The following is an 11,473-nucleotide window of genomic DNA, read 5'->3' as shown; positions in this document are numbered from 1 at the left end:
CTTCACTCAGCCGAGGCCTTTGCCTGCCCATGTCCAGCAGAAAGCTTTGCTGTGACAAATGGCCACGGGGTATAAATAAACCACTGTCCCTCTCTCTTTAAGGGCTTGCAGCACCAGCAGCTGCTCTGACCACCCCACCAGACATGAGGAGTCTGCAGCCAATTCTCCTCTTCCAACTGAAGAGACACAGCCCTCAGGACTTGGAATAAACCATAGTTCCCTTCGATATCAATTTTGGAGTTTTTAGGGCAGCGAATATTGCGGAAAGTTTCAAACACATTTTTCTGCTGTTTTTAAACAAATAGCACTTTGCCCACAGCAAACCCCACTGGGGCCAAAGCTAACTGCAGTTACACATCCCTGCTGCAGGGCCTCTCTGTGAGAGGGTTTTGGTTTAAGATGGATTCCACTGTATCCATCCAATATCCTCCCCTAGGGTGTGCAGAGTGAGAAAACAGGCAGGCACCCCCCCACACTAGCCCTAAAGTGTAACCTCCAACAGGTGCCAGCCCTGCTGCTGCTTCCCTCCTGCCACAGGTCCCATCTCACCCCAAGCACACCAGGCAGCCCCTTCTCTTACCTCATGGTCCAGACCACAAACTCCAAGAAACCACTGACCAGCACACTGGTCTGACATGATGCTGCTGGATGTGTCACTTCCACTGCTATCGTAGTTGTAGTATTTTCCTGCGAAAGGCAGAAAACAGTTTAAAATCAATAGATTAGGATACTGGCTCGGGTGAGCTGTCCCTACCCACCTCCCTGTGTGTCAGGAGCACAGCTGCTTTTTCCACAAGACTCCTCTTCCTTTCTCATACCTGTTCTCTCCTAGACACCTGCTCCTTCCCCTCCATTTAAAGGGGCAGTACCTCCCTTCCTTTCTCCCTGTCTGCAGGGACAGTATTGCCCCTTCCTTCCCCCATTCCCCACAAGGCTCCATGATCCAAGGAAGAGCCACTCCCTCCCAAGGGACACATGGCCAGCTGAGTGTGGTTCCTCACTGCTGAGCACCCACCATTCCAGAGCATCCTCTCAAACGCCTCCTTGCCCTTTTTCAGGATGCCCAGGTATTTCTGCTGGATCTCAGTATCCCCGAGCACTTCTGCCATCTTGCACATCATGCAGACAGCAGCCAGCCACAGTCCACCACAGTAGGCACTGCCGGAGCCAAACAAGAGAAGTATCAGGAATGTGGGACACCTCAAGGGCTCCGTGGCAAATGGGACACAAAGGCCCAGCTCTGAGCTATGTCCTACCCCACAGCCCCCATCTCCCACCTGCCTCTCTTTCTCACCTGGCTCCATGCACCACCCAGGCGTCGTATGTCTGGTCAGCAAAGCCACCATTTTCAATGAGCCCATCATTATCCGTGTCAAACTTCAGCTCTGACTCCATCACAGCCTGTGGGAGAGGCAGGAGATGGTCACGCAGTCCTCACATCCTGGAAGCTCCTCACACTGCTCAGGAGCATCCATCCTCTCAGGAAGCTGCTTGGCTCCAGAGGGAAGATGCTCCGGGGTCTGATCTCCCAGTACCTGGCACACTGGCCACATGTCCTGCAGGTACAGGGAGTCATGTGTCAGGTAGTAGTCACGGTACACCTGCAGCACAAACTTCAGGTTGAGGTCCTTCCAGTCAGCAGTGTCGTGCATCAGGTAGGCATTGACACGCTGCCATGGCTCATCACCTAAACCAGGACAGACCAGATGCAGCAGGGCAGCGAGCAACAAACATCCCTCCTCCTACACAGGAGCAAGGACCCAAGGGTGCTGTGATCAAACAGCACTGAAATAATATGTTGTACCCTGTGCCATCTCTAGTGAGAACGGCCTTCCTGCTACTTCCCTCCGTCTCCCTTGTAAAAGTTCCATGCAGCACGGTCTTCATCACCACCCCATACCATCCAGCTTTCCATTCCCAGAAAATACAGAACCAAAGAATCATTTAAGCTGGAAAAGACCTCTAGGCACTGCTAAGTCCACCACTGAACCACATCCTTAAGTGCCACATCTACACTTCTTTTAAATACACCAGGGATGATGGCACCACAACTTTTCAGGCAGACAGTTCCAATGTTTGACAAGAATAAACAGTTTATTTCATATCCCATACCCATTTTCCACAGCTTGGCATCCCCTCTGCTCCCCCACAACCCCAAGAGACCCCTCACCTGGGTCTCCAATGTCATGTGGCACCACATTCTTCATCTTCACCTGGGCTGTCTGACCACACATCAGGTACTGTCGTGGCTGGACATCCTCATTCACCACAGTGACAGCTGCAGAGAAGAAAGCAGGATATGTAAGAAAGGCAGCAGAAACTGCTGCAGAAAAGTCCAAGCATAAAAGCCCAGGCAGGGCCACCAACACCAGCACGCCAGGCTGCCCTCTGGAGCTCCAAGATCACAGCCCTCTGCAAGTGGACAGGCTGCTCTCCACCCCCTGCTCAGCAGGGGACATGCAACTGTCACCACCCCATTAAGGAAGGGCTGGGAAGGGAGCCCAGCAGGCTCAGCCCTATCAGAGCACAGCAAAGCACTGTGCTCCACACCCCTACTCAGGCCATCACCAAGCAGCCACCAAAACCATCCAGAGAAGTGTGAGTCTGCAAACAGCTCTGTGTGACTGCTCTGCAAGGGGCAAGGACAGAGCTGGGAAGACCAGGGGCTCCCCCAGGGCAGGCAGAGCCAGCTGTGAACCCCCAGCATGGCAAGAGGGCACCCCCAGTGCTGGGCACAGAGATGCTGAGGCAGCAGCATTCCAGGCCTGCATGCCCTGGGCACAGCAGAGCGGCTGCAGGGGGATGCTGGCTCCGTGGCACACATCCCTACAGCAGCCCCTGTCCCAAACCCTCCCCCTCTTCCCGAGGTGAAGCCCTGAGCAGGCACCAAGGCAGGGCCTCTGGGGACACTCACCAATGTCATACTGCAGGCTGATCTGCAGCTTGGGCCACAGCATGATGAGAGCGAAGGAGGCGTAGAAATGGACATCGTAGGTGTTGTACATGCGGTACTCCTGGCCTGGCGGGACGGGGCAGATGGTGAGGGAAAGGAGACTGCCATGGCAAGGGGAAAAGGGGGAAAGGTCCTCCCTCCACATGGCCCAGGACAGGGGAATATTTCCCACCACGGGCAGGGGCTCCCATTCAAAGACACTTTCATTCTCTACACAGGACACCAGGGATCTGGGGAACACTTCATGCCAAATCCTTTGGGACGACTAAAAAAGGGGTTTTCCTGGCAATAGCACTGCTCTCTACACACTGGAGAGTGAAAAACATCCCCATGGCAGGTGAAAAACGGATGGCCACAGTAATGGGAGGGGTTGAGTTGGGAGAATCCCTCACTTCCTTGTGAGTTACCTTCCAAATAAGCAAACCTTCCGTATTCCCGCAGGACAGGGAGGAGGTGGGACAGTCCCGCCCCTGCCGGCCCCTGCAGGTCCTCGGCACAGCAGTCAGGGGGCACCTCCATCCAGATGGTGCCGCCATCCGTCATGAAGTAGAGCTCATTGAAGAGGGCTGACTTGTACCAGGAAGGCAGCTGGCTGCGGGAAAGAGGGAAGCTCACCCTCAGAGACCGAGCTGGTGATGCTCCTGCGGCAGCCAACCCCAGGAGGGCACTGGGAAGGTGCTCTCATCTGTCCTACCTGTTCTCCAGGATGGGATTCTGCCACGCTTCAATCTTCCTCTCCCACTCCTTGTAGTGTGTCAGGGCGTAATGGGACAGGGCAGGTGCAGCATCGCCTTTGCTGCCAAAAAACCGGGTGTACCGCCTGCCAAGTGAGGGTTTGGTCAGCACCCCATGGGCTCCACCTGGGAAACCCACACGGACACCACAGAGGGACACTGGACTACAGTGAACAGCAGAACTCAGCTGCTACTGGGAAGCAGGGGGTAGTCTCGGGGTCCTCTCCTTGAGCTGGCAGGGCCACAGCCACGAGGAGGCAAAAGGTCCCCACTTGGTACACAAGTCAGGAAAGAGGGAAAAGAGGGCTTTATGGGCATGAGGCAAACACCACTGGAGACAACCCACCTACCTGAGGTGCAGCTTCTCCTTGGAGCCAAAGTGAACACAGGGCATGTCCCAAGCCAGGGCAAACTCCAGCGTCTTGTGCCCATGGGCAGGCACCTGGCAGCTGGCACATACTGCTGCTGCTGTCACCTCCCCCTTCTCTGTTGGCCTGCTTTTACCTGACAGGAAAAATTAAGATATTCTTAAGCAACCAAAAAAGACCAAAGGGATGGTAACTGAAGTTCACACACCCCTTGAGGGAGATGACAGTGGGCATACCAAAGCCCCTGTACAACCTGGAAGGTACAGCCCAAGGCTTTAAGGAATGACATTGCCGCAGGAAAAAAATACCTTCCACAGGAGGAGTGGTTAAAAGGATTCAGTCATCCAAGAACAGGAACAAATCAGGCAGGAAAAGTCACCAGGCATGAATGGAAGCTACAGAGTATCCCATGACTCTGTATCTGCCCAGCACTCAGAGACACTGTGACTTTCTAGGGACAGTCATTGTTTCCAGCTTTTTGCAGGGTGCTTGTGCCATGCTGGTATTTAAGAAAAGCCCTGAGGTGGCTGGATAATTATATGCTGGTTCTGACATGTATACAAGGTAAACTCATTAGAGCAACATAAGCACAGATCCTGACTATAATAATGCCTGGCATGCCTGAGAGAAAACCACATCCCAATAGCCTGGAGAGCTCTGAGTACATCTAGGCAGGAAGCTTATTTTTCTGGAAAAAATTACATAGTAGACACTTCATTTACATAATTTAGGCCTCAAGAAATTGTGCAAAGACCCAGCATCATTAGTTTGTCAGCATCATCCTTGCTTAAAAACTGACAGACATTAGGGAAATGATCACCTAATATGGCAATAGGAGGTGAGTGGGAAAGGCTGGAAATGACACCCTGCTTCAAATGACATCCTCCTAAGGGAGTGACCAGACACCTAAGCATGGATGCAGAATTATCAAAGGAATACCAGAGATGTTCAGAGAACTGTTAGTAGGAAGAGGACAGCAAGTAATGGCAGCACTAAAACCCAATCACTTTTAAATGCTGGCAAGAACAAATCTGACAGGACACAGCTCATTTATCTGGAAACAGGAACTGAGGAAAGGTGTCTGGGCAGCATGCTGGCTCCATAGCAGAAATCTCAATTTAGTGGGCAACCACACACAGACTTGGGCACGTGTAACCAATACCCAAGAACAGTCCCAAAGTGGAATGAACAACTTTTGGGGAAACCACAACAAGGACAAGCAATGGAAAGTTTGGATACTGCCTAAATTTGGGAACAAGCCACAGCATCCTGGAGAAATTCTTATCAGCCAAGCAGGCTGCAGGAAAGAACTCTGCCCTGACTTGGGTGCCCAGAACCAGCACGGCCACCCATTTCCCCTGCTCCCCCTCCTCCCATCCCACAGAGAATGGAGGGACTCACCGGTGGGAGAATCCAGCCTGCCATCCTGCAGGAGGTCCTGCCACACCTCTCTGCCCAATCCCATGGGATTGAATGCTGTGACATGGGTGACTCCCGTGCCAGCCTGAGGAAGGGAAGAGCATCATCAGGGACTGCTGCTTCGGAGGACAAGATTAACGCTCTCTACTCCCCGACAGCACCACCCGGAGATCAAACTCACTTCCCATGTGCTGCCCAGCAACTCCAACTCCAAACTTGTTGCCTCAGCTGCTCTCCTGACACCACCCCCAAAGAGGCTGCTCTCAGGGGAGTCATGTCCCCACTCCTGGCATCAGGCAAGTGCTGAGAACCGCTGTCAACCCCAAGCCCTTGTACACCCATCCTTTGCCAGATGCCTGCAGGCAGCTCCCCCACATCCAGAAGGGCTGCACATCCTCCCCAGCAGGAGCCCCAGCGGCAGGGCCAGCCCTTTACCTTCTCCCGGGCAGAAATGGCCAGAGTGAAGGAGTTCACAGCTGGGCAGTGGTGCAGCAGGACTCCAGCCACCCGCTCGCCATCCTTCTGGAAGGTGAAGGGCTCGTTCCAGTGCCCACCGCTCCCGTCCTCCTCCGCTCCCGTGCCGTTCTGCAGGCTGAACATGATGGACACTTCCACGTCCTCATCCCTCTCGTTCTCCACCTCCCAGATGAACACTCCCACTGGCAAGCTGGAGTCCTGGCAGAGACACACAATGCTGTCCTACAGGGCTGCTGCTCCCCAGGCAGCTGCCCCGGCATCATTTCCCCCGCTGCTGGGGACGCCACACGCCGTGCAGCGGCAGCAAGAGCACTGGCAATAATAACTCCGTCTGGGCGCCTGCTGCCAAGCTGAGGAGCAGCAGCAGCAGGAGCACAGGAATTTGGGAGGCCCTTCGGCAAGATAAAATTCAAAAGAGAAGCCCTGGGCTGGCAAACACCACGGCGGGCAGCAGAGAGGCGGAAAGCGGCGTTTAGGGCTCAGGCGGGTGCCTCATCACTCATCTGCTCGGCAGGTTGATACAGGCTCACGTGCTGCACCGGGGTAAGAGGAAGGTCAGACGTGTCAGCAGCACAGCTGCCACCCTCGCCTGGGGCTGGCAGCCAGCACGGGCAGTGTGGCAGCGCCGAGCCGTCCCTTGCTGCAATGCCGAGCTCCCGCACGCACGGCTGCGCGGCTTCCCCCGCCTGGGAGCACGGCTGAGCGCAGACACCGGGAAATGTTGGGAAAACCGGCCCCGCCTTACCTGATAGTCATGGGGGATGACGGGAGAGAGCTGCCGGCAAGTCAGCACCACCTTCTGCCCCGGCAGCTCGTACACCAGCCAGGCACGGGGGTACAGCGCATGGTAAAAGGCGTAGCGGCCACAGTAGCCCCAGTTCCAGCCCTGCAGCCTGCTGGGTCTCTCCACGGACAAGACCTGCTGGTAAATCGTCTGCCCCTTGCACCGCAGGCACACCGTGAACTGTGGAGGAGAGAGCACGTGTAGGGGAGGAGATGGGCCCTGTGGCAGATGTCCCACCTGCCCAGCCTGCTGCAGTCACACTCACTCCCCTCAATGACCCTACCTGGTTGGCAATGACCGTTTCGTAGTGGTAAAGGCCAGGGTTCAGCTGCCAGCGGCAGAACTCTCCCCGCCAGCCACGGGTGATGGTGCCTCCTCCGATCCCACCCAGCGGACACCCTGGCAAAGACACCAATAGTTAGCACCCCCATTCTTCCCTCTGGTGGCACCTGGCTCAAGAACTCTCGTCATGCATCTCTGCAGGAGAAAGCCACTTGGCATCACCTATATCACACAAGCTCCTTGACTCGCTTGTTCCATCTAGCACCTTGATGGCACCATGTGAATCCCTGCCCACCCAAGTGCCCAAAGTAGAAGCTGACCATAGATCTGCTGCAGAGGAACAGCACACAAGAGGTCAATGAAGGCAGATTTCTTCTCTATGCGGGTCTTCTTGAACCACCACCTGAAGTATCTGCAAGGGAAAGAAAAGCATTGAAGAAGTCAGGAGCAAGCAATACCATCCCTTCAGAGTCACCAGGCATGATGAGCACAGGTTGAGCTTTCCCTCCACATAGAGATGTACAGCAGGAGCCTGTGTCCCTGTGCCCATGGCACAAGGGTTGATATGGCTCTATCACCCATCTGGAACTGATCAGCAAGCACAAACAGGCAGAGTTCAGGCAGCTCAGGACTGACTGCAAAGGCAACTCAAGAGCAGGACTCCCAGCTCATGTAGCACAGGAGGCTTTCCCAGATGTTCATGGAGAAGTGGGAATGCACACAAGGACCAGTACTACCTCCATGCCTGGTATGCAGTGTCCTGCTAAGGAAGGCCTGCAAGCAGAGGTCCAAGCCCAGAGGAGACACACACTGCTCTAGGGACACGAGCCTTGCTCTTCTACTGCCACGTCCCCATTTCCATACACTACCACACCCTTGTGCCACATCATCAGGGGCAGAGGGCACAGGACAACCTTGCCCTGGAAGTGGTGATGATTGCTGTCTGCAGCTGGCAGGATCCTGGGGACTGGACTCTGCCCACACACCAGCTGTACAGACCAGCACTGCCCATCAGATAATTTCTCACCCAAAGGTCTGGGAATCAACACATCCAAACAGGGGCACACCTGCAGCTGGGTGTGCCAGCAGCACTCCAGGCAAGAGGCGCAGGGCTAAGCTCCAAGTCAGTAAAGTACTGGCTTGTAAAGTATGGGCTTTGGCTAATAAACTGCCCCAAGTTAAGCCTTCTGTACAGAGACAATTAGCACACGGAAATCAGCTACCAGACCAGACTCTGCTGAACCTTGCCCAGCAAACAGTCAGGCAAGACCCAGCTGGCAGCTCCATAGCCCTGGAATGCCAGATGGGCAGTGGGGGCCCAAGAGCCCCCAAAGTGGGCAATGTCCCTGAGCTACCTGCAGACACCTATGCCATACTGCCAAGCAGAAAACCATTCCAACCAGGAGCACGCAGCCTGTCCTGCCCCTGGTTTCACATGATGCAGAGCACAGGTGATGGGCAATGAGCAATAATCCCCCAGGACATGTATACCCAGGAGCAAGGGGGAGAAGCTCTTCCATGACAACATGACTGCTTCCCAAACAGAAACAACCCACATACGCTTTTTTGGCTGTTCACTGATCATTCACCTTTATTCACCAATATCTAAGATCCCCAAATCCCTCTCAGGGTGAGATTTTCTGGGTTGCATTCTCACAGGATCCAACTGCAGCCTGCTCTCCACTCCTACAGACACAGCTTTACGTTTGACTGTCTACAGATGCTTTGCTCACAGAGGTTCAGGGCATGATGAGAACCAGCCTGTCCTGCATGACTGCCCTGAACCAGGGCCTGCCACTATCTTCCAGCTATCTCTGCTGCAACTGCTCTTCTCCAGCCGGGACAGCCCCAGCCTTACCCTGCCAAGGCGAGGTTTTGGCAGTGTTTACCTCTCTCAAGGAAATGATTACTACTCCTTTTCAACCCAGTGTCAGGGAACCAATCCAGCTTCCCCAGCAGGCTTCTGGCAACAGGAAATAAGGTGCCCAGGCGAGTGGCTGCAGCACAGCCTAGTGGGGCATCCCAACTCCTTGGAAAGGAGGCAGGAGATTGATTTTTATAGGAAGCAGTTTTTACAGGAGAACCCAGTAGAAAAAGTTTGTGATTTACTGCCACTGCCAAAGTAATTTTACCATCTCAATAGCAAACTTTTCTCCTGACACCTTCTCCCAAAATCATGCAAGCCAAGAAGAGAAGTCCAGTGGTCAATGGCCAACTGCTGGCTATTAACAGCTTTGTCAGGATTGAAAAATAACCAGGAGAAAGACCTTGTGTTCTGTAGACCCAAAAGCCCTGCAAGGGCTGGAGAGCATTTCTTCCCCTTCAAACTGGCAGTAGAATTAAAACTTGCCTGAACATTACCCAGCTGATCTGGATTCATGCCGTGACCCCCCTCAGGACACATGAGCCACCTCTGCAGAAACCTACCTGCACCTGTTTTCCTGCCTTGCCAGCCCCAGCTGAGTCCTCTGTGCAACCCTTTCTTTCCAGACGTGCATGTCATCCACAGTTACCCCAGGAGCTCTTATTAACAAAAAATCCTGCTCCAGGACTGTCAACACCCCCAGCCATGCCACCTGCATCTAGGGCTGGCGCTACAGAAGAGGGCACTCATCATCATGTTTAATTCAACGTAACAACATCAGCCCAGGATGTGGTGGCTTCTCTGCCAGTCCTGGACCTCCTGAGCTGATGATGTGCAGTGACCCCAAGGCCCTCTCACTGGCTACAGGCACCTGCACCAGGTGACTTTGTACTTGATGCACCAAGCCATGCCAAGTTTTGAAAACATCCCTAGCACAGGGGCCACTCAAGGGCCACATGGGTGATTCAGGAAAGGGCAGGCCAATCTGCAGGGCTTCACAGATCCCTGCATCATGGCACAGAACTGAGCTCCAGGTTCCTCTTGCAGCATTACCACCCAGGTTTCCATGAGCTGGCTGCCCCAGCCAGGCAGATGCTGAGGTGTCCACCAATGCCTGGAGCATGCATCCTCGCATCCTTGAATGGGCTGCCCTTTCAGCCAACAATACTGACCTTGGGTTTTAAATCAAACCCACACAAGTACTTCTCATCACTGTAGCACTTTGTCTCCTCTGCTCTTGAGGCTGGAATCTCCTTGCAAGGAAGCTCTTGCCATTGCAAAAATATTTTGAGATAACAACTAAATGACCTCCTAAACTTCAACAGGAGAAGAGGCAATAGTTTGGCTTCAAGCTTCTTGCTTTCAGAGACCTTTTCCTAGGACTGATACAAGGCATTTCCAGACTTCAGTGAGAACAAGGCCAGGATGGCTTCTCCTCCCTGCTCACCCCACCAGAACTTCACGCTTTCCCACATGCTCAGCTCATCCCAACCTGCCACGGTGGCTTTTCCAGCAGCCTTTATTCATCTCCAGCACATGACCCACACTCTCCCTTCCTTGATGCCCAGGCTCACACTGGGGTGTCTCAGGTCAGACCAGCATGCAGCACCCTGAAGCAATCCAGAGTCTGCCCTTTCATCCAGCTTTGCAGGAACCAGCTTGGCAAGCAGCAGCCTCCACCAGCAGAAAATGGAGGCAGGAGACATAAATCCAGCACAAGGAAATAAGCAGTACTGGTCCCAGCGTTCAGCCTGACGGCTGCACAAAACACTGCCAGCACTCGCGACTCCAGCTTAAAGGTTAAAATAACACTCTCGCTTTCTACGCGTGCTCTCCGTCTTTAATTCCAGCTCACCCCAACGCACAAAAGCCGGGAGAGGTACCCCGTTCCCAAACCTGCCACAGCACACAGCGTTCCAAACCCCTCCCAGCCGGCCCCAGTTTAACCTCCAGCTGCCAGCTCTGGGGACGGGGAGGATGAGGAGGATGAGGCAGCGATGAGGCCTGAGGGTGGGAGACGGGGGTCCCCATCCCCAAGCGATGCCCCCAGCCCTCCCAGCTCCCGCCGTTCTGAGGGGCCCGAGCGCCGGGTGCTGTCCCTTTAGCACCAATTGCTCCCAGTGCCGGCGCCAGGAAGGCTGGAGGGTGCCGGCGGCTCCGGGCGGCAGGAGGGCGGCTCCCGCTAGCCCGGGGCCTTCCGTGATCCGCCGGGCTTTGCCGTCCCTACACCGGGACAACGCCGGTGCCTCCCCGGGGCGAGGCCCCCGCGGCACCGAGCGGCTCCAGCGCAACGCTGTGTCCCCCGCGGGACGCCCTCCCTCGTCCCGGTGTGTCCCCGGCCCCCTCCATCCCCCGCCGTACCGCAAGCCGAGGCCAATGTGCCGCAGGACATCGCGGAGCGGCACGTCCCCGGCGCCGTAGGGCTGCCGCAGCTCCTCGAAGCTGTGTGCAAGGCAGACGCGCCAGCCGTCCGCCGCCACGCCGCGGCCCTTCGCTGCCCCCTCGTAGCGCCGCATCAGCGGCTCCTCCGCCGCCGCCATCACCGCCCCCCGCCCCGTGCGCGCCCTCTTCTTCACCGCCCCGCCCCGCCCC

The 11,473-nt window shown here is 55.2% G+C and overlaps 1 protein-coding gene across 1 annotated transcript in view; it reads right to left on the bottom strand.

Moving 5' to 3' along the window:
- Positions 1-11,447, bottom strand: part of GBA2 (glucosylceramidase beta 2) — a 16,262-nt gene extending 4,815 nt beyond the window's left edge. Inside the window, exons 1-15 of the mRNA XM_015615279.2 lie at positions 11,243-11,447; positions 7,338-7,429; positions 7,019-7,134; positions 6,697-6,915; positions 5,910-6,149; positions 5,457-5,559; positions 4,038-4,191; positions 3,648-3,773; positions 3,361-3,545; positions 2,915-3,019; positions 2,171-2,278; positions 1,536-1,687; positions 1,295-1,401; positions 1,016-1,158; positions 581-687 (exon numbers count right to left, since the gene is read on the bottom strand). Of these exons, the coding sequence (XP_015470765.1) occupies positions 581-687; positions 1,016-1,158; positions 1,295-1,401; positions 1,536-1,687; positions 2,171-2,278; positions 2,915-3,019; positions 3,361-3,545; positions 3,648-3,773; positions 4,038-4,191; positions 5,457-5,559; positions 5,910-6,149; positions 6,697-6,915; positions 7,019-7,134; positions 7,338-7,429; positions 11,243-11,421 (2,136 nt within the window). The 5' untranslated portion in view covers positions 11,422-11,447. The remainder of the gene's footprint in view (positions 1-580; positions 688-1,015; positions 1,159-1,294; positions 1,402-1,535; positions 1,688-2,170; positions 2,279-2,914; positions 3,020-3,360; positions 3,546-3,647; positions 3,774-4,037; positions 4,192-5,456; positions 5,560-5,909; positions 6,150-6,696; positions 6,916-7,018; positions 7,135-7,337; positions 7,430-11,242) is intronic.
- Between the last annotated feature and the right edge of the window lie 26 nt (positions 11,448-11,473).

Source organism: Parus major, chromosome Z (genome assembly GCF_001522545.3).
Source record: "Parus major isolate Abel chromosome Z, Parus_major1.1, whole genome shotgun sequence".
In the NCBI taxonomy this organism is placed as follows: Eukaryota; Metazoa; Chordata; class Aves; order Passeriformes; family Paridae; genus Parus; species Parus major.
The sequence above is the reverse complement of the archived record's forward strand: the minus strand, read 5'-3'. Positions and strand labels throughout refer to the sequence as shown.